This window comes from Berghia stephanieae, chromosome 9 (assembly GCF_034508935.2).
Source record: "Berghia stephanieae isolate SIO BIC M18660-M18661 chromosome 9, UCSD_Bste_1.3, whole genome shotgun sequence".
Classification (NCBI taxonomy): Eukaryota; Metazoa; Mollusca; class Gastropoda; order Nudibranchia; family Aeolidiidae; genus Berghia; species Berghia stephanieae.
In genome coordinates this window covers 14,499,206-14,523,089 of record NC_088368.1, presented here as the reverse complement: position 1 = coordinate 14,523,089, position 23,884 = coordinate 14,499,206, and the positions used below count along the sequence as shown (strand labels likewise).

At 35.7% G+C, this 23,884-nt stretch overlaps 1 protein-coding gene across 8 annotated transcripts in view; it reads right to left on the bottom strand.

Annotated features, from left to right (window-relative positions):
• Positions 1–416: 416 nt before the first annotated feature.
• Positions 417–23,884, bottom strand: part of LOC144979757 (uncharacterized) — a 71,952-nt gene continuing 48,484 nt past the window's right edge. For all 8 annotated transcript variants that reach the window (XM_078926773.1, XM_078926774.1, XM_078926775.1 and 5 more), the window contains 6 exons: positions 15,529–15,715; positions 13,941–14,036; positions 13,070–13,231; positions 12,547–12,672; positions 11,596–11,816; positions 417–9,300 (listed from right to left, as the gene is read on the bottom strand). In XM_078926773.1, the coding sequence (XP_078782899.1) occupies positions 3,456–9,300; positions 11,596–11,816; positions 12,547–12,672; positions 13,070–13,231; positions 13,941–14,036; positions 15,529–15,715 (6,637 nt within the window). In that variant the 3' untranslated portion in view covers positions 417–3,455. The remainder of the gene's footprint in view (positions 9,301–11,595; positions 11,817–12,546; positions 12,673–13,069; positions 13,232–13,940; positions 14,037–15,528; positions 15,716–23,884) is intronic.

The following is a 23,884-nucleotide window of genomic DNA, read 5'->3' as shown; positions in this document are numbered from 1 at the left end:
ATGACCACGCAATATATAAAGTGATGACGAATTACATCAATGTAGACACTATAATAAAATGACCATCTTAACGAAATAAGATGCAAATTGAAAGTATTACAAGCAAAGTTAATTTTGTATTAAACTACAAATACGAGGGCTCTTTCATAATTAACCGAAAAATGCCTGTAAAATCCGCGTTTTTTATGCTATCAACAAAATTCTTGCACGTCTTCATACCTTGACTCGTCCTTCATTTCTCTACGTAACAGACAAGTCTGTCGACACACTTCTGCCAACGCCGCACCATGGAATAGATACCCTCTCGGAAGAAATTTCCGTCAAGGTTTTGTAGCCATTTACGCACATGGTCAACAAGCTCTTCATCGACATCAAAGCGCTTTCCTGCCAGCTCACGTTTCAGTGGCCCACAGAGGTGATAATCAGATGGTGCGAGGTCTGGACTGTGTGGTGGGGTGTGGCAAAATCTCCCATCCATATTTCTCTAGCCAACCTTGCGTGACTCGTGCTGTGTGGGGTGTAGCAATGTCGTGTTGCAAAATGACCCCGTTGGTCAACTGCCCTGGGCGCTTTCTGCGAATGGCCTTCCTAAGCTTGTCAAGAGTTTGGCAGTACCTTGCAGCATTGATTGTTTCTCCAGGGTGTAAGGTTTCGAACAGAATAACATCACGACTGTCCCAGAAAACAGTTCCCATTATTTTCTTTGCTGACCGCATGACTTTGAATTTCTTCGCGACAGGTGAGGATGGGTGTTTCCATGTCATCGAATCTTGCTTTGTTTCTGGGGTGCAATGGTGCAACCAAGTCTCATCACCGGTGACTATGCTGTCAAGAAAAGTCACATCGTACCCTAGAAAGTCTCCGCCGGCGTTGGCAGTATGCCCGTGAACCCTGCGTGAGCTCTTGCTTCTTCTCAAAAGTTCCCTGCAGATGTCCAATCTTTGTTCTTTATGATTGTCTGTCAATTGCTTTGGAACCCATCTTGCGCTGACTTTTCTGTAGCCAAGTTCATCAAATACAATTCTATGGGCAGAAGTTTCCAAAATTTCAAGACTGCTTGCGATTTCATGAAGTTTCAACCTCATGTCTTGACGAATAAGCTCATCAACTCGCTTCACATTGTCTTCTGACGTCGCAGTTATCGAACGCCCTCTCCCTTCCCTGTCTATCAAGTCGGAATGGCCGGCTTCAAACAAATTACACCAGTGATAGACTTGTGTACGGCTTATAACATGCTCACCATATACACTCTGAAGTTCTTTATGAATTTCGGTAGGATTCAGACTTTTGGCGTTCAAAAAACGTATGACAGCTCTGATTTCCTCCTTTGACCAAGTTTCAAGGTGGGCCGCCATCTTTAAAATCGTCTAGAAATTCATTGTGCAAAATGATGCATTTCATAATTTCTGGGAATATCCGTAAGGAAGTAAGGAATATCATGTCGTTTACAGAATTAAAAAATCTCCTCTGGTTGCTGAGCAATGGGCATTTTTCGGTTATTTCTGAAAGAGCCCTCGTAGATACGACAAATTGTAAAAGTGGATTCTTTAAAGATATTTTCTTAAAGGTTTAAAAAAGGATGAACAAATTTCCCTCAATTCTTTTTGTTCTTTATTTTTTAAGTGAACATTTTTACAAGTCTTTAGCTTAGAGTCAACTTTTAAAATATATTTTTCCTTTGATGAAAAAATCTGGAAATTTATTCTGTTACTCAAAAAGAAGTTTCTTAAAAACTGATTCCGAATCCAACAACGACTTAATTACTACGGTGAATTTGAAAAGATAACATGTTGTTGGCAGAATTGATGAAATTGATACATCAATGCATATGACGCTTCAAAATATATCCAAAGTAGTATCTATATCTAACGCATTAATTTAAGTTATCAGAAATGCAAACGACTATTCAATGCATTATTTTTCAATTAATATGATATTGGGAATAGAATATTGGCAACAAAGATGTAAAAGCAATCTCTATAAACAAGATACAAATTCAAATTCCAACATTAAAAACACATTATGATGAAAGACATATGAACATTGAAATCATGAATTAAAACCAACAAAATGATTGATATTGAAAGAGAGACAGTTGAAGAAAAGTCATGGGCCTAATATGGCTTACCGATTCTGGATTGAATATCAATATGATCTAGTATAAAGCCAGCAATAACAATACATACATTCTATGATAATAAGAATTTATTTTAGAGGAGCTGTTGCCATGTCTTCACTATCAAAATGATGAAAATCAATCTGATAAAAGGAGAAAACGTTGCGGAGTATTAATTAATACACTGCATATTTTTTTGCCAGAATTGTATTTTGACTTTTTGTTGATTTAGTTTAATTAAAAGCCCGAAGTTCACTTGCCGGAAACGGAATCCACAATGCATAGGGAACAAGAATAATGTTGAAGGAAAAATGCGGATTGAAAGAAATATGGTGAAAAATTGCAACAAGAATCAAACAAAAATTGGGAGATGTAAAATGGGAATCCAGTTGTGATAAATGACATTCTACACTGAATGTATCACAATTCAGGGAAGACATACATCCGATAAGAAAATGTTGTACAATAATATAATGTAAATAGTCGATGACGGTGTAAACAATAGACATGACTGAATGAAAGACTTTTATGGTAAATGCAATATCACAACAATTTAAAGCCTCAATACAAAAAAAATAATACTTTTAATACTTTCAAGCAATAAACATGAGGTTCAAACGATGCACTTTAAAATCAAGATTCAATTTATGATCTACAGAAAATTATTAATCGTTTGATGCCTAAATAATGGTGTGGAACGAGTTTGAAGGACGGCATAACTAAATGAAATAAATCAAGTGACAATTTTTTCCCTACATACCCCCTAATTAAAAAAAAAGAATTTGCTTATTGTTCCTTCTGTTTATCACAAACTGATTTAATTCCAACCATTTGTATTCACATAAGTGTCTTGAACATTTCCTTTTCCTCAAACTTATACAATAAATCAGCTTGATGAGAATTTTCATTTAGAACAAAATTAGCGTGATGTATTATTGCACGTAGTCTATATATAATTTTGAACATGAAAAAAAAAACGTGATGGAACATGATCATAAATTTCTTTATATGTATACAACAATTTAAAATAAGAAGCAGGCATGATTCTATAAGCAGGGATTAAAAACGTCAAAAATGTTCTTCATATACGTTCATATAAGACAATAACTTTAAAATCACAACGCTGTAGAAAAGGATTTTGTTTCTTATTAAAATCCGGTCAAATCTTAAAATTTGATACAATAAGTGTAAAACTTCATTTCTTTAAACAACAAAATGAAAGTCGAATAGTCGAAGGATAATAACATATCAATCAAATCACTGATGTCTTTTGCAGACACCAGTTATTTATTTGATTTAAAAATGGAAACTAATGCTCATTTTGAATGTTTGGAGAAACTTAAGTTTGATCACCATTGATTATAAGGTCATCATGTTTTTCTTCGGTTTGGTACGTAAGGGAACTATCGACATGTACTTCTTTGGAATTGTCTATTTTCGTTGCAGGTGATTCTTCTAGTTTAACTTCTTTAATGTCTTCTTTCTGGGTTATCGTTTCCTCCCCGCCACTTTCTGACGTTATCACCACATCTCCAGCTATTTTGCCATCATTTAAAAAAGTGTTCAATTCAGACCTATTGTCTTCTTGATAGAAAGTCGTTTTTGTTTCAGCCTGAACTTCATACTTAAGATCTGACGATGAGGATGGCGATGACACTTTTGTAGTTTCTTGGGTACTTATTGTAGATTCAGATACTGTGACTTCTTTATAAACCACAGTCACCACGGCTCCTTGCGTTTCACTCTTGTCTGGTCCTTCGGTATCTGATGACTTAAATAAAAACCCGGGTTGCGGATCTGAATCAGGTCTATCTTTATAATCATTGTTGGCTGTAATTCCTTCTCTATTTGCTACGTTTGTATCATCGCGTAGAAATGAATTACTGGATTGAGTCAAATCTGTTCCACATTTAGCACCATTATTTTGTTCCAACAAAATAGTTGATTTGCCGGTTGCGACTTCTGATTCTGTATGTGAAGTAAGACTATTGCCTTGGACATCATCTCTCTCAACAGATGTATCAGTCTCAGTATCTTTAATTCCAACATTTTCTATTTGCGTTGTCTGAATTATTTGGGATTCAATACCTCCAGTTGCTTTTGACGCCAATGTTATTTCTTCGACAAATGTTCTAGAAACGTAATTAACATCGTCCGGACCTGAAATCTTATCGCCACCAGAACTCATTGAGAGAGCTTCGGTTTCCCGATTAGGTCCTCTTTCAATGTCCTCTTTAAAACTTTTCGAAAGTGAATTAGGCTTCAGGGTATCAACAGCACCCTCAGAAGTCACTGTGACAGAAACGCTTTCTCCCGAGAGTCCATTCACAGTACTAGCATGAACATGACTTTCTTCCTTATGATCATTTACAACATCTTTCCCACCATCATCCAAAATGTCATTATCATCTAAGCCATCATCATCAGTATCGTCTGTCCTACATTCTTTCTTTATTTCTGCTTCAGCAATATCCATTTCAGCTTCTCTGCTTGGTTCAACCAAACTTGTCTCTCGACTTGAAGTTTCAACTAAATCTTCGCATGCACCATCCCCGAGCAAATACTCTTCCTCTTCAATTTCTGTATATGTCTTATCACCTGATGACACAAACTTCTCATTTTTAGCAAATACTGAACCTTTGGTAAATGCTGTATCATGATTCGTCTTTACAGTATTTGACACATGATAACTCACTTCACTGGTTTGAGTAGGGGCTGATACATCCTCATTCTTTGAAGACTTTTCTGACAATTCTTTTACTTTGGAATTAGCTGTTTCCGCATGAGGACCTTCGAGGGATTGGCGATTATCTGCATGGGTGACTTCTGTTTTTTTGTAAACCCCAAGAGCATCGTCTTTTCTCTCATACGTTTCTTTAGCAGAGTTTAATTCTGATTGTGGATTAGAGGTTAATTCTTCTTGTTCAGGTTTTGATTCCGTTTTTAAATGGAATTGAGAAATAATTTCTCCCGTTCCTGAACTGATTTTATGTGTAGCATCTGTATTTATCTGGGTTTTACGAGTTACTTTTTCTATACTTGAATCGAAGCTACCTGATTCTATTTCAGAAACAGAGTGTGTTTCAAGTTTCACTTCAAAATTGACTGTTTCTATTTCAGATTTAACTCCAGGGGAACTTGAAGTTTCAGATTTTACTTCATGTGTAACTTCTTCTGTTTCAGCTTTTGTTTCAGGAGTGACTATCTTTGTATCTGATTTAACTTCAGAAGTAGTTGATCCTGTTTCAGACTTTCTTTCAGGGATTTCTTCTGCTTGATGTTTTTCTTCAGGATTAATCGGTTCCTTTTCTGATTTTACTTCAGGGGTGATTGGTTCCTTTTCTGATTTTAGTTCATGAGTGATTGGTTCCTCTTTTGATTTTACTTCAGGAGTGATTGTTTCCTTTCCTGATTTTGTTTCAGGAATGATTGGTTCCTGTTCTGATTTTACTTCAGGAGCGACTGGTCCCATCTCTGATTTTGCTTCAAGAGTATCGGGTTCTGCTTCAGATTTTACTTTAGATGAAATTGATTCATATGTTATTTCTTGAGAGACGACTTCTGATTTAAGTTTTGCTTCAGTGGTAATTACTTTTTGAGATATAACTTCATTGGTAGTCATGACTCTACTTGTCTCTGATTTTACTTCAGTAGCAACTTCTTTTGTTTCTGGTTTTGCTTCAACCGTAACGGCTTCTGATAGTGGTTTTGCTTCAGGAGTAGCTGCTTCTGATTGTTGTTTAACGTCAGGGGTAACAGCTTCTATTTTTGGTTTTGTTTCAGGCAAAACTGATTCTGTTTGGGATATCACTTTAGGAGTAACTGCTTCTGATTGAGATATTATTTCAGGGGTAACTGCTTCTGTTTTTAGTTTTGCTTCAGGCAAAACTGATTCTGTTTGGGATATCACTTCAGGAGTAACTGCTTCTGATTGAGATATTACTTCAGTGGTAACTGCATCTGGATCTGGTTTTGCTTCAGGAGTAACTGCTTCAGTTTGGGCTATCACTCCAGGCGTAACTATTTCTGTTTTGGAAACTACTTCAGGAGTAACTGCTTGTGTTTGGGATATTGCATCAGGAGTAACTACTTCTGTTTTGGATGTTATCTCAGGAGTAACTGCTTCTGTCTCTGATTTTGCTTCAGAGGTAACTACTTTTACTTCAGGAATAATTTCTTCTGTCTGTAGCTTGGTTTCAAGCGTAAATACTTCCGTTCGTGGCTTTGCTTCAGGTGTAACTGCTTCCATTTGTGGCTTTTTTAGTTCACGGGTGATTGGTTCCGCTTCTAATTCTACTTCAGTAGTGATTGTTTCGGGGGTAACTGCGTCTGTTTTTGGCTTTGCTTCAGGCGTAACTGCTTCTGTTTGGGGTATTACTTCAGGAGTCACTGCTTCTGTTTGGGATTCTACTTCAGGTGTAACTACTTCTGTTTGAGAAATTACTTCAGGAGTAACAGCTTCTGTTTGGGACATTGCATCAGGAGTAAATACTTCTGTTTTGGACATTACTTCAGGAGTAACTGCTTCTGTTTGGAAAATTACTTCAGGAGTAACAGCTTCTGTTTGGGATATTGCATTAGGAGGAACTACTTCTGTTTTGGATATTACTTCATGAGTAACTGCTTCTGTTTCTGATTTTGCTTCAGACGTAACTGTCTCTGTTTGTAATTCTATTTCAGGAATAATTTCTTCTGTGTGTAGCTTCGTTTCAAGGGTAACTGCTTCCGTTCGTGGCTTTGCTTCAAGTGTAACTGCTTCCATTTGTGGCTTTGCTTCGGGCGTAACTGATTCCGTTTTCTGCTTTGCTTCAGTTAAGACTGACTCCGTTTGTTGCTTTGCTTCAGGAGTTACCGGTTCTATTTTGGATATTACTTCAGGAGTAATTGCTTCTGTTTGTTGTTTTGCTTCAGGACTATTTTTTTCTGTCTGTAGTTTTGTTCCAGGAATAATTAATTCTCTTTGTGGTTTTATCTCTGGAGTAACTGCCTTTGTTTGTGATTTTGATTCAATTGAAGCTTCTGTTTCTGAGTGGACTCCATGGTTTACAACGTTAATGTTCAATTGAACTTCAGGAGTTATTGCTTCTGTTTGAGATTTAATTTCAGCAGCATCAGCCTCCATTTTCGATTTGACATCAAAGGGATTTTCTTCTGTGTGCGATTTAACTTCAAGAGCTTCTGTTTTCAATACAATTTCAGGTGCAGTTGCTTCATTTCTAGCCTGGGGTCCGCGGGAATCTGTTCTTGTTTGCAATTTGCCCCTTGAAGTATTTTCTTCATCTTTCACCACTTCCTCATCCTGGTTGGGGTCTTCCTTTTCATCTTTAGAGCAACTTTCGTTCTTTTCAATTGTTTGCACTTGATAGTCAACTCCCAAAATCGAGTCATCAATGGACTTGGAATGTGCGCTTTTGTCTGCGTAACAATCTTGGTTTGCTGCCGCGTTTGGTTCTTTTATATTCGTATTTATATCCTGGATACTGATTGTTCTACCAATTTCTATTTTGGCGCTGGTTTCATATCCATTTTTTTCGATAACCTTTTCTTCAGAGTTCATTACTTCCTCAATCTTTGTAAAATTATCTTGCTCTTTGCGTGTCATTTGATATTTCACTTCAGTCACAACGCCTGAGTCTTTGGCTTCTGTAAGACTTGGAGATGACAGAGAACATGGCTTGGTGCCAGCGATGGTACTGGACGAGACGCTTTCCTCAAGCACGGACTGCACAACTTGCTTCGCAATTTCAACATCACTTTTCTCAACGGTGGACAATTTAAATTCACTTTCAAACCCTGAACTCTTTCCAGTTTCTTTATTTTCTGCTTTATCGATGCATGGAGAATGCGAGTCTGCATCGTCAATAATGATACTTTTCTCAGAGACCTCTTGTGTTTTCCTTAGTCCAAGTGGCTCGACTACATTTTCAGTTGAAGACTCCACAGGTTTCTTTTCTATTTCTTTCATCATCAAACTGTGTGAGTCCTTTTCTTGTTCATCAATAATCATATTCTTCTCCTCTTCATTACCGTCAATCACATGTGATTGTTTATCTTCCTCTTTGATTGTTTCCCTATCAGTCAAATCATCTTGTTCAGAATCTTGGAAATGAGAATTTCGAGGGCACATCTCAACCGAGCTGATTTTTTCTACAGTCATCACATCTTCGACTACACTAATCTTGAAAGAATCGGCTACATCACTTTGATCTGATTTTTCAGGTACAGACAGATCCTGTTCAGCAGTTGAAATTTGTTGGGGGGAATCGTCTTTACCCTCTGATCCGATTTCATTTTCATTTTTATTTTGTTCGGAGGTCGCCGACTGATCTAATGTCTCGTATGCTAAAGCCTCACCACCATCCTCATTAACTCTATCAATTTCTTCCTCGTCAAATGTCTGTAGAGTTATTCCAATGTCATCGCCATCATCATAATCATTTGGGTCACAAGATTTTACATTGTCATTGGTCTTATCCTCGTTGTTTCTTTTGGAATCCAGATTATCATTTTCTTCTAATGGCTGAATGCCATTTTTACCTCTCAATTCAACGTTAGAATTATCAACTATTGTATCGATATTGCTTTTTGCAGAATTAATTGGAACGCTTTCACTACACTGACTAACATCAGTTTTGATTTCAGGTTCAATAGAACACTGTTCCTTTATTTCGGGCTCACAATGTACAGTTGTTGATGAGGCGACAACCATTTTGTCATCAATACCATCATTATCCTTACAATTATTAGCCTCATCATTTTCGTCAACAGTATTAGAGTTAACAACAACAGTGGGGTTAGTATGATCAGACACTCTGGCTTCAATCTCTTCATCACCACAACCACGCAAAGTGCCTTTCTCACCGGGTCTACGTAAAAACACAGTATCGTCATCGTCATTATAATCATCTTCACGATTACTGTCATCATCAACATCATAAACAATCTTAGTTTTCGAATCAATTCCTCTTTTCGGCTCCTGATCTTTCAAGGTCGCCGTTGCTGTGATTGTAGACGTAGATGGAGGTCGAGATGAAGTCCTGTTGGAAATTTGGCGTTTAGGGGAAGATGAAGTACAAGATGTGCTAGCGATATTATGGGGAGTAGAACTTTTAGAGCGAGTTGATTTGTTAAAGCCGTCCAAGCTATTACGGTATGGATTCCACACAGAGTGGTGAAGGGGAATCCTGGGTAATGCATTGGATTGAGAGAGAGAAAGAGGGAAGGAGAAGAGAACGTATTAGCAAAATCAATAACGAAACTCTTCACATCAAAGAAATAAAAAACATACAACTTTCGAAACAAGGCGTGAGAAAGTAAACGAAATCTCCACAAGAAACCAACGACATTAAATAATGAATTTGTATGGGTAAACTAAAGGTTATGAGATGAAGTGGCTAAACAAAATTTATAAAAACACTGAGGAGGCTTTTTCGTGAAGTCAATCAAAGCAACAGAAAGCACAGTTTTCAAACACACTCAAAGACTAAACTGTAACAAATACAAACAGTATCATATCTTAGCAAAAGTAAAATTTCACCAAACAGGACATCTCAAGGAACTAAAAATAGTACGCAAAGGATTTGTTTAAATGGTTTGCTATTAACTAGTTTGTGTTTTACAAAAGACGAAACAGACATTGGCAATTACAATTTTAAAATCTAATTTAGATGACAGTAAGATAAAGACATTAAAAGATCTGATGTTGTCATGGAGAGTGCAAAGGATGTGACGAAATATGAAAGAAAAAAGAAAATAGTTCAATGAGAGCAAGGTCTTATCCTTGTCGTCAAAGAACAGATACCACCAAACGTTTTTGGTGTCCATGAAACACGAGTAGCTAAACAAGAAATTAAAAGGTTTCTGGACTTTGAAATCAACGAGAGTCATTCTGATGAAATCGTGTCAGCACTGAAAAATGTTCATCAATTTTGCAAACGTCGAATAGATGGGATAAAAATAAACGAGGGCCTGGATTTGAAGGGTAATCAAACTCGAATCCTTATTTTATGAAAAGAAAATATGAAAAGTAAAAATTTGGAAATATTAAGTTTATACATTTGATGCATAAATAGACCACAAAATTACTGCCCAAGTTTATGAGACCAAAAAACCATAGCAGCAATGCAACCCTGAAGAGGAGAAATCTTCTTATGAAATAAATACTGCCTGAAACAAATGGTATCTGCAACCGCCTCAGTAAACGAAGACAGACTCAAAATTATGAAATAATACATAGAAATAAATCCTTCAAGAAATATTACAGAAACTTAGAAACACCAAAAGCCCCAAACAATCAAGTACACAAAAACACCCATCATCAATAGTGTACATATACTTAAAACTCAAAATGCTGACTGTGTGGATCCATGAATCAAATACAAAAATAAAAAGACATCAACAAAACAACAACAACAACAAGAAACAATAAAAGATAAAATGAAAATTGTGAAACGAATAGGACAAAAAAGGAAGCAAGAAAACAAAATTTCCATGGATGAACTGATGGAACAATTAGATGATAAATTATCATCATCGACGGGAACATTACAAAAATAACATTTGAAACAAAACCAAAATATGTTTGAAAAGATGGTTATAAATGATTATAAAATTGGTCAAAACAATCAATTAGAATATCTAATAGGTATTACTTGTCAATTAGGAGTGGTAATTCTTTATCCAATGCAATTTTTCAAATAGAAGAGAAAAAAAAAGTTAACAGATACTTTTTAAAATAATAACCAAATACCTACCTTCAAAATTATAAATAACGAAAACAAAATTATATTTTTAAACTAAACAACATTATACTTTAAAAAGTGTCCCTTTGAAAATGAAATTCGATATGTCTATAGCAAGAAAATTTGACATTGATGAATATACAAAAGTTTCCACAACTTGTGTGCAATGTGTGCAAACAGATTTAAAGGTCTGGACAACACACCATGGCGACCATCTCGAAGAGGTCCACTTATAGCTGAAATGTTATACATTACAGGCCTATTCGATCTAGGCAAATTATCTGAAGGCTGTTCCTAAAGTAACACAAGTATTATACTGTGCTGATGACATTATATGAAAGATGAACTACTTCTACCTGACATTACAAATTCCGGGGTAAAATCTGGCCTTATGAAAGATACCAGTTGAATAATTTTTGTCGTATTCAAAATAGTAAATTGTTTCATTCATGTCTTTGTAATTTTGGTTACAAAAACCCTACAACTGTAGTAGGTGAGCTCCATGACAGAATATAAAAATAATAATACTTTAATTATTTACATTGACTTTATGGCTACACAAAACACCTTGTTGCCTACTTTTCCACGACCTTAAGCAACTATTGTTTTGCAGTTTTAGTTTAAAAATCAATCTGGAAATTTTCATAACTAAATCACCCCAGAAATATCTTCCATGGACCAAATTACTCCAAGCTTAAGTAGAAACATTCAGACGTTTCACGATTTTTCTGAACTCACCTGGTCTCCTCGCATTCCAGGAGTTTCCTGTAGGCAGCAATCTCAAGCTCCAAGGACAACTTGGCATCCATGAGGGTTTGGAGTTCCACAAGCATACCCTCCATGTCGGCACGGAGTTTGTTCATTTCCTCTCTCAGTGAGTTTGTCTCGGCATCATGGTCGTGTTCCTTCATCTCCAGCTCTCTCATCAGGTCCTGGTACTGCCTCTCAAGCAGTGCGTTCTGGAATAGAAAACACGAGGCAAAAATGACAATACAATCTTTGTTATAGAGGCTCAAACATAATATTCGTTTTGTAAAATTTCAAAACATAAGATTTCAAAATATTGATTTATTCAAAAGATTATAGAGATACTCTATGTTTTAACAGTTTCTCTGGATTAAATAATGATAACTGAGAGACTGGGCCAATTTAAAATCTGAAATGTATCTAAACCACATGTATTTTCTTAATTTGATTTGAAAAAAAAGGTTCTCTCAGATAATATTGATTGATGAAAAAAAAAGTCATTTTCCAAAATATCGCAGTGAAAATAATTTAGCGCAGATGTGAGTTGAGAACATCATTGTTCAATGTTTTATTGAGAGGCCATCTGAGAGACAACCCTAAATATATACTTTAAAAATACGTTAAGGGATTTCTCATGGTGTCGCGTATATTCTGAAACTCCGACCATTGAAGGTCAATTGAAAAAACCAGAACTTCTGAACTTGACAATTGCAATATACACACACAAACACCCACACATGCATAAAAACACATCAGCACACACAAAAGAAACGCACACAAAGAATATGTATGTATACATATATATATATATATATATATATATATAATATATATATATATATATATATATATATATATATATATATATATATATATATATATATAAAGAGAGAGAGGGCGAGAGAGATAGAGAAAGAGGGAGGCGGAGATAACCATACTTACTCTAGCCTCCAAGTCAGACATGCGTCCTCTGGCGTCGCTGAGTTGTTTCTGGAGTTTCTTGGTCTCTTCTCGGGAATGGGCGACTTCCATGTTCTGTTTGGTGGCACCAGTTCTGAATTCTTGGACCTGAATGGGAATGAATGAGGAGGAGACTTTTAATATCTGCTCTTTTCTTTTCATCATTCGGAGAAAATTTGCTCTTTTTGGTTATTACTTTAGTGAGTTTAAAATGAAAATATTTTTTTTCATTGCCTTATTATAGCACAACACTCGGATAAGTTTATAATTTCAGCATTTCTATGGTGTTTGACTCTTACTATTTGAAAGAAGTACAAAATATTATTTTTATAGGAGAGAGAGAGAGAGAGAGAGAGAGAGAGAGAGAGAGAGAGAGAGAGAGAGAGGGGGGGGGAATGGAGAGATAGATAGATAGATAGATAGAGAGAGAGAGAGAGAGAGAGAGAGAGAGACAGAGAGAGAGAGACAGAGAGAGAGAGATAGCGAGAGAGAAAATATTTCTCACCTTAAGGTTGTAGAATGATTCCATTTCACCTCTGATCTGGTCAACTTTAAGGTCATACTCCTGTTGCATGTCACGGATAGCCTGGGCAAGCTCGTTCTTCCAGAATTCACGGTTCTCAGCCGTGGTGTCGCGGTAAGCGAGGGCAGACAATTCCTTGAGCTCCTGTTACAAAAGACAAAACAAAAAAAAATTGAGCATTTATATACCGCAATATCCACTCAGTTAAGTTAAGAGAAAATGGATGAGGTAAATAAAACCACGACACAGCGGTATGGTCTTTGCATCATACCCAGTCTCTTGTGGAGGATCGTCCCGTTGCCGTCGTGCAAGAGCTTAAGTACCTTAATGATACTGAAGGTGACGCCAGTCCAGATGCAATCATGCTGGAACAGCTGATGGTGAAATGTTAGACTAAGAAACTAAGAATGATCCAACCCGGCGTCCAGACAAGGCCTGACTTCTCCTGGACCCACATCTCTACAATAGCCGATGACGACGACGACGACGACGAAGACGACTACTACTACTACTACTACTACTACTACTACTACTACTACTACTACTACTACTACTACTACTACTACTACTACTTCTACTACTACTACTACTACTATCATATCCGGTGGACACCTAGGTCGACTCCCCGCCGCACTGTGCGACCTTGAGTAAAATTTACGAAACTGACGCCAGATCAGTCGCACCAACACACAAAACGACTTGTCGCCTTTAACTTTATTCTGATTTAGATAATTTAGTGAGAAGAGATTACTCAACTGGTGGTCTAAAAAGATAAGATAGAGCTGAATGACGACAACGCCATTCATTCTATTTATGTTTTAAATGAATAATCAGGAAATTCAACAAATCTCACCTGTTCGTGGACATCCTTCAAGAATTGGAGTTCCTCCAGGAGCGTCTGGTACTTGTTTTCAGCATCAAGACGGGCGATGGTCTCGTTGCTTAAGTCCTGTTGAAATTAAATTGTGTTAGAAAAACAAAAATATAAGTAATTTACATAAAGCATCAGGTGATGAGAACTGTTTTGTGTTCAAATTCCAACCCATCTATCAAAACAAAACAAAAACAAAATGAACAACCCCCCCCCCCCCCCGAAAAAAAAAACACACACACACAAAACTGGTCATATTTTGTTTATAAAAACACCCCTATTTTTGTACATTATTTATTTTTGTGACGTAAGCATGCGTCCCGATAAATACGATTACATAAACATGGTGTTTTACGCAGGTTACTAATGCATTATAATTATTACATCCTAAGGTTTTGGCATTGTGTTTAGAATATGCCACGTTTATTTTCTTGTTTGATTAAAGGTTCGATGAAATTCTTAAATAATTTATTCGTTCTTTTTAACAACCAAACCTTCATTAACTAGCATTCGACTTTGACACGCAGCACCTCCAATAGGCCTTGCTGCAGTCAAAACTTAATGCCGAAAAACAACAGAATTTGTAAAAATGTAAATCAGTTTAAAATTAGGGACACTAATTCAACTTAGTGACCACCGCGACAGTCCGATATCATGTCAAACTAAACCAGTTGCAAACAACTTGGGTGTAAACTCAAAATGATCAAAACTAAGAAATTTAAGTCTTTTTCAGTATATGATACTACATCAAAATGACAAAATTTAAGTCTTTTTCAGTTCAAGATACTACATCAAAATTACAAAATTTCAGTATTTTTCAGTTCAAGATATATAATCTAAATTATGAAATGTAAGTCTTTTTAAGGACAAGATACGACATAAAAATTAAGAAAATGTATGTCTTTTTCAGTATATGATACTAAATCAAAATTACAAAATTAAAGTTTCTTTCAGGACAAGATACTACATTTAATCTTTTTAATGAAAACAGTTAATTCAATCTGATTGTTTCGACAAAAATCCAGTTTTCAATGTCAGGGTCACCCTGATATACGAGTAATACCTGATTAAAACGATTTAAACATTGTGAGTGATCACATTTGCAAACCCAGACTTTATGTAAACATGATTATTCTAGATCATCCGATTTTCACACTGAAAACTCAAAAAAGATACTTAAACGCACCCATTAAAATATCAAGGTGACATTTCCTTCATTAATGATATGTAAACACCATCTCAAAGCTGAAACCCATACTTGCATATCTTATTATAACAACAAAAAAAAAGTTTAGAAATTCTTCACTGAATCATCTCTCTATCCCAGTGGTTATTTTAAAATCAAAATAATCAGAGTAAAAGAATTCAGTTTTGTTTGTTTTTGATTTGCTATTAATTCTTTTTGCTCCTTTTTGAAGTCTAATTTAATAAACACGCATTCGTCTTTATGAAGACGTTTACTGTAATTAATTTCAGTATGTCAAGCTTCAAATTCGATTCCTAGCATCAGGTTGACTCAACAAATTACTATTTTGAGATTATCTGTAACATGTCAGATATAAATACGTACAATTCTGAGTTTCTCCAATTCTTCCTGTAGTTTGGCAATGGTGCCCTTATCTCTGGCTCTCTCAGTCTCCATTGCCTCGTTGCTTCTTCTCAGCATCCTGATCTCGGCCTCCAATTCGGACAACTGCTGGTTCAGTTTGTTGATGGTCTCTCTGTCTTGGGCTCTCCATTTCTTGGCCTCGTCCAATCTGCAATGAGTAAAGACATATAAGAGAAGAATTAGATTTGAAATTTTCTAACAAGTTGAGGGTTATTCAAAGAATTATCAGGTTTCAGATTTTCAGACTAATTAAGGCTATTCCAGGAATTGTTAAGTTTGAAAGTTTTAGACAAATTCAGGGTTATTCAAAGAATTGTCTGGTCTTTGAGAATTCTTGACAAATTAAGGGTTATCAAAAGAATTGTTAGGTCTGGGATTTTCTAACAAATTAAAGTTCGATCTCAAAGAATCGTCTTATTTAAGATTTTCTAGCAAGTTAAAGGTTATTAGACAAGTTGAATGTTATTCAAAGAATTGTAACATTCTAAGGTTTGAGATTTTAAGACAAGTTAAGAGTTATTTAAAAAGCAAGGTAAAATATTATTCCAAGTTGAGGGCCATTTCAATCGAGCTATATTTGAAGAAAAGAAATTCTGATCATAATATGAGAAAAGGAATTGTAAGAGTATAATGCAAATATAGACGTCCAGCTAAGTCGATGAGTCATGTATATCTAATTCGTTAGATATTGGAAATTGTATGGATGTTTGTCATGAACTGTATTGACGTAGATAGCAACAATATATATATATATATATATATATATATATAATATATATATATATATATATATATATATATATATATATATATATGTGTGTGTGTGTGTGTGTGAGTGTGTATATTTGTGAGTGAGTGTGTGCGTATATATATATATATATATATATATATATATATATTTTACATGTGTGTGTGTGTGTGTGTGTGTGTGTGTGTGTGTGTGGCTAAACCTTTCAAAACTGTGCTAAACAATACTGTTTTGAGGCGGCAAGTCACATAATTTTCAAAGATTTGATACATAAAAAAAGTCTCAACAGACGAAATTAATCCGTACCATTAGTATAACAGTAACACAGAATACAATACCACGATGGCTGGCGCATAAATGTCAGATTTCACACTAACATGGCTTCCTTTTTATCTCCTATTGGTTTGAAACAACAACCACGATAATAACAAACAGCAAAGAAGGCTAAATCCAGACAGTATCTTTATGTCGTTGACACAAAAGCCAACTAGAATTAGTCTCCTACCACAGACGATGACATTTAGAGATGGCATATCACGCCACATTAGGACGCTGACGCAAACAGCTAAATTGACGTTCTTATTCGTTCACGCAGATAAATATTCTTTTAACATTTAATTCCAACACTTTGGTTGGATTTCCAGAGTTGCCATTGTCGTTTTTTAAAATGATAACCAAACAAAACAAAAAAAGAACTTATGGAAGTTATTGGAAGCTGTTTGGCATGAAAAATTGAGTTGGACATTTTGGCATATTTTTTTTTTTTGTGTGGACATTTTCTCTAGATAACTTAATTAGAAATATTATTTGAAATACTATTAGACACATTTTCATCACCACTCAAAATGTTCTATTTTTTACCCCTGATCTTAACCTCAAAGACCAGGTGACATTTTCTTTAAATTTCAATGAATACATTTAATCATTACAGAGGGATAAGAAAATGAAGATAATTATACTTTTATGTGCAAGCTAGAAGGGAGAAGATTAGGATTTTTCCATACCATTTTGAATTTTCATAATAAAGTTGGTAACCTTGATATCTACGAAAACACGTACAGTGAAAATAATCTAATGCAGAATTGAATGCAGACGAGATATACTAAAGTGTCTCTATTTTCAAAAATAGTTTTCTTTCACGCAAATCTCTGTGCGCCAATTTAAAAGTTGTTTTTTTCCAAATTGATCTTATCGATATCTTGAAATTATAGAGCCAAATTAGGGAGAATGCACTGGTGTAAGATAAAAATCTGAAAATAGTGTGTATGAAACAGTGCCAGACAAAATATGAAAGAAAAATCCAAGAAAAAAAAGGTTCCCAAAAAATCAGTCTTCCTCTACTGCTTTTTTAAGGATGTTTTTTAATGCCTTTTTCTTTCTTGCTTTGTCTGGCACACCCTTTTCACCCCTTTTCAGATCTTTACCATTAATGGTAGCACGTCTGACTGATAATCTGGAGGTCTGAGGTTCTATCTCGATGTAGATTGTATATATTTTTGGGGGGGGGGGAGAGGGGGGGGGGGGGGGGGGTTGATACAATAAAATAATGATATATGACCAAGTAGGAGACAGGAGTCAGAAGCCAGGAGCCAATCAGATGAAAGCAATAAGCATCCACCCAACCATCAAGTCACTAAAGTTCTGCTGTCTTTTTTTTTTTTTTTTTTTGTAATTATAATAAAAGTCCCATCTGTATTCCTTAAAAATGGTTCCTCTATCTTCATAATGTAATTTATATCTAACATTCCCATATCATATCCTCGCCAAACGTCGTTCTCGTCTGATGAGAATACTATTATCATGATCAAATGAATTTGATGGCGGGTATCCAATTATACAATCACTATTTTTTTTTGGACTTTGTTTCTTGTTACTTAAATGTCTCGCAACGTCTCAAAACGGTATTATAATTTAGACGATGAAGGAATCTGTAGTAAACAAAATGTGACTCCCCGTCTCAAAACGGTATTGTGTCAGGCATCCGGCCTGAACTAGGTGCTTGAAATTTTAAAATATTTTTAAAAATTGAGCTTTTATATAGGGCAATATCCACTAAACGTGCTCAGAGCGCTTTACAAGAGATCCCTGGCCAAAAGCAATACTTAACATGTAGGACGGGACATGGCGCTTGTTAGGAGATATTACAATTTTTTTCGGACGGAGACAACGCTGTTAACGACCAGGTACTCAATTTACACCTGAGTTCCGTGAGAGAAAGTGAATAAAGAGTCTTTTCCAAGGACTCAACTATATGTCGAGCGAAGCTCGAACCCAGGACCTTCGAATCCGAAAAAGAGTATCATACCATAAGGCCACATAGCCGCACAATTTAATTTATAAGGTTAAAAATGAAAACTGGTGTGGAGAAAATATTATACGATTCTTAACATTGCAACAAATTAAAATTTCGTATTTCTTATCATTTCAATTCTAAATTAAGTTTTCGAAGTTCGGTCCATCCGCTACATGAGACCGTTTTGATAGGGTGGGTCCCAAATTAAGTATGAAACTTGATTAATCATTTTTACCTACGTGCACTTATTTGCAGATCTGATAACCCAGTTCCTTATGGGCTCATTGTTGTAATGGAAATCTCAAAAAATGACGAAAAATATTGTCCATTTCAACAATGGTAAATTAGGCCCATAAGCGGGTTCGGATGTCAGACCTGCATATATGTATACGTCGATTTTTACCTTAATGACGAGAATGAGTATAATTTCTTACAGGGCTAAAAAGCTAAGATTTCACAAATGTGACCCACCGTGTCAACTGGTATTATATCGGGGTGGAGCAAATACAAAAAAATCGGCTATAACATTAAAAATTATGATAAAGATAAAACATTTTGGGTTTATTCAATTTTTGAAACTATACTCACTTTCCTTAGTAAAACAAAAGCTTAAAACCCGTTCTTTTTTTTTTGAATTTGGTTCTCACAGACCTGGCTACTATTACAAAACATTCGTAGAATTACGGATTTTAAATTCCAATTCAGAATTCTACGAGCATTTCTAAGTCATTAAAACTAATTGAAAATGAACATTGATGCAACATAATTTTAAGAATTTTGAAGTGGTTTGTAATCCTTGTGTGAGTAAAATTTTGATTTTTAAATGTTATTTATAGTGATTACGATTTTTATTCGTACCTCCTAAACATTACGAATTTTTAAATGTTCAAGTAGGCAGGTCTGTTCTTAACATAGTAGGTCGCCCAGATTTATACCATTAGATTGACACAGAAGCCCAAATATACCTTTGGCCTTTAAACAATAATCTTATCTATTGGTACAAGTTATTATTTGATTGCATCACAAAAAGAGACTAATTATTTCTAATGGAAAAAGATGATCACGGAATCATATCTACCAATGTTATCGTACCTTCTCCCTTCTCCCCTCTTCCCATTCGGCTACCCTCCTCCCCGTCCCTTCCTTCCTACATCATTCCCTTTTACTACAATAACATCTATGGGCTTTCTAGTTTTTCATGTTTTCCTTGGCAATGTTCCATAAAGTACTGATATAAAGATATCTAGATTAAGCGTTTTTTTTTCTTTAGCTTGCAAATCTAAAGATTAACGAATTTCTCATTAAGTCAAGATTGTTGTAAGTGCTATAGTTGTGTCAGTGCGATGAATAATGGCCGCGCTCTTAGATGCACGGTGCATTATTATACCAAAAGGCAGCGTTCAATGGAGAAAATAAAGCTGAAAGACATCTTGTATTCTATATCTATTGATACGGAAGACGTTCGAGTTTCTGAACCATTGTGAATCCAGTGGTGACAACAGGTACTGTCGAGTTATTCTTTTGCAGTTTGCAAATTATTATCGAATGTGACGTTCTGGCGATCATCCTAGATTCTACGGCAAAGAGCATCGGGAAAAAATTAACAATCAAGATCTTCGAATAAGTCAAACAATACTGAACCGATATTTATTTATTTACAATCAGATGACCAAATTTGTTATTATGAAAATGCGCTCAAACTTACGTTAAAACAATTATATAACTGTGTTCGATAAGAACCAGACCTGTAAATTAGACATGCACGTAGTACTAAACGCGTGCGTAAAAGTACGGCCGTAGAAATGTTTGACAAAAGAGACACTGCATATTGAAATTTATTCTAAAAACCAATTCCTCACCCTTTCAACTCTCCCCACCAAAAAATAGAAATAAATTCGGAATAAAATAATATTTCAAGAAAAAATACTGCATCGAACGTTGGATGCCATTGGCAAACAGTCATTGTTTATCCATCATTTTCTCAGTAAAGTTGAAATTGACTGGAGACCCAAGTCTTTTATCCACAGCCAAATCACTACTTCATTACGTCACACTTCAATAATTCGTCTGAGTTTGCAAATGCAGAGACACGAACACAAACGAATACATGATATTCGTAGATCGTATGTCCTCATCGACCGTCCGTTCCAACCGTAGTAACATTTCCATCTTCTATTCTGGCAACGTTCCCATCCAAATTCAATTATCCCAGGGGTCCATGGGGACATTGCTTCACTCGGGGCATTGCTGGCAAAATACTGGTTGCGTGTGTAGACGTCCACCCAGACCGGCCCGTTCATGTATCAATTAGCTATGGGTGTGCGATCATACATACATAATATAACGACTCCTTGCTTCTAATGGGCGTCGATCGGGTTCATACGAGGCCGACTGGACGGGAAAGAAAGTAATTAGTCCAAACATGGATGAAAGAATTGGTAAACAGAGACACCTCCACCTTACTCAGCATTTAGTTTCTTCACGGACAAAACAGATATTCTTTTTCATTTTGGACAGAAAACCAGATAAAAATATGGCTATATATTTACCTAATCTTATATTAATTAAACACTTTCTCAACAGTTATGTAAATTATTATTTCAGCCTTTTGACCCAACACCTTATAGTGAATTATTTTTGGTTACGTCCCTTCACCCAAACCTAAACTATTAATATGGTAGCAGCCGCTTAACACTTACTAAACAGATGGGTTAAAAAATAAAACAAAAAAAAAAAAACATTAAGGCCAGAAAACCTACACTTCAAATATCGGTCGATTAAAACGACCTTCAAATTGTGAAAATCTCTTCAACCTTTTGTTTTTTTTGAAATTACATTACGTATCTGAAATCTCAGGTTAGAGATATTTTGACATGTTGGATGGACGCCATTTTAATCAATCAAAATTTGAAGTTACAGTTTTCTGGCAAAAATGAAAAGAAAATGTTCTTATTACTTTCTTTTTTTTTGTGGGGGTAGGGGGGGGGGGCGGTAGAGACCAGTTGCGCTACCGTTGCAATAGTTTACATGCCTTTGAATGAATAGACGCAACCAAAAATAAAACACAGCCTAGGTGTTGGGTCAAAAGTTTGAAACAATAATACTATTACAAGTAAACGTTGAAAAAATGTGTCTAATTAACACGGGGTCAGGTGGACAAATATTTATATATTTATTGAACATCAGTTGCAAATGTAATGATATATTCTGTGAGGTGTTGATGGCATCACACAGAATCATTTTTTAAAAACTTGGAACATTCTATCGTCAAGAAATGACAACAGGTAAGTAATATGAAAATAACTCGCCTAAAAAACGGAAAAGAAATAAGTAATTAATTTAATATGGGATCAGGTCATAGACACCTTTAGACCATGCTAAGCAGCCGAATCATTAGCCCCACAGTTTATGAGCATAATATAATATCCAAATCGTTTGACACAGTTGTGAGAGGAATTTCATTGCCACACATGACCACATCATATTCCGGCAACCGGAGTTAAAATTGTGAATAATGCTCAGAATCAGTGGGGCAGACTGTTCCAGGTATACTGAAGTTGGTTCTGGTTACGATACAATAATATAGCCATATTATGTAAAAACCAATTGCTATGGTGTATTCTGTAAGGTGTCGGTGACATTCGCAAAAAGTAATAATTAAAAAAAAAAAAAACCAACCCAGAAACGTCTATCGCCAAGAGAAGACAACGGGCATGTAATTTGAAAACATTCGCATCAAAGAAAAATGGAATAACCGGAAAGGAATGGGAAAACGGGCGGGGGGGGGGGGGGGGGGGGGATGGATAGTTTTGCCTTTGATGCTGTTGATTACCGTTATGTAATTCTATATCGCGTGAACGCCAATTAGACGAGAATGGCCGGTCATCCCGGACTCAGACAGAAAATTGATTAAATTTTCATCAAACACGAAATGAAAATGATGACACGACAGATCGATGTATGCTGCACTGTTTTCTGAAGGGCGTATTACAAATGTTGCTGCTTCAAGCTCGGAGAAGTAAATAACAATGAAAGGAATACATTAAAATAAAATCTTCAATTTAATTAATTAAGAAAAATGATGTTGACATTCCTGTCAACACAAAATAGACGACAAATGGATGACAGGTATAACAATACGGGTTATCAGACTTAACAATATGTACACGTCTGTCACGTGATATTATGCTTCTAATTCTAAGGGTGGAATGGCTCAAAATAGCGATGACTCCGTGTACTATGATATCATAAAACATATTAGTTCTTTTGCACTGAGAGCATAGTCATGCTGTTCGTTTGCTTGTTTGTTTGTTTCATTCTTTCTTTCTTTAAAGACTGAAGTACGTTGATAAGAGTCATAAGTGTTCAATATCATCATCATCATCATCATCATCATCATCATCATCATCATCATCATCATCATCATCATCATCATCATCATCATCACTATCACCATCATTATGACAATCCTCCACCTCCTCCTCATCCCACTTCACCTCCTCCTCCTCACTCCACTCCTCCTCCTCCTCTTCATCATCATCATAATCATAATCATCATTATCATCATCATCATCATCATCATCATCATAATCATCATAATCATCATCATCATCATCATCATCATCATCATCATCATCATCATCATCATCATCATCATCATCATCATCATCACCATCACCAGGAAAAACTACTCTAAAAAAAAAAGAAAAGAAAAGAAAGACCAAAAAAACCCCCAAAAAAACAAAAACATAAAAAATCCAACCTGTCCCCACCCACGAAAACCCCAAAGCATTTACGGCTGCTGTCGTTTTCTCAAACAAATAATTCAGTAATTAGATTGACAGACCTGGACCCCGTCTATTGGATTTGGGTTGTCTAATGTCACCATTCGCACGACTTTCATCTTTATCACGTCCTACTGTATTTCTGATAAACTTTCTCCCATTTGTCTCTGCTCTCTGTCTCTCGTCAATCTATAATCACATATAATCTGTATGTCTGTCATATTATAAATCTGTATATCCGTTTATCAGTCTAAAAATATATCTATGTACCTATCTATCATCTATATATCTATCTCCCTATCTGTCTGCCTGTATTTCTATCTATCAATTTATCTATCTATCTTTCTTTTTATCAATCTATCTATTTGTCTGACATTCTGTCCCTCTCTCTCCCTTTCTCTTTCTTTCTTTCTCTCTTTCTCCCTCCTCCCCCCCCCCCCCCCCCCCCCCCCCCCGACACAGAAACCGAGATAAATCACTGTATGACAGGCC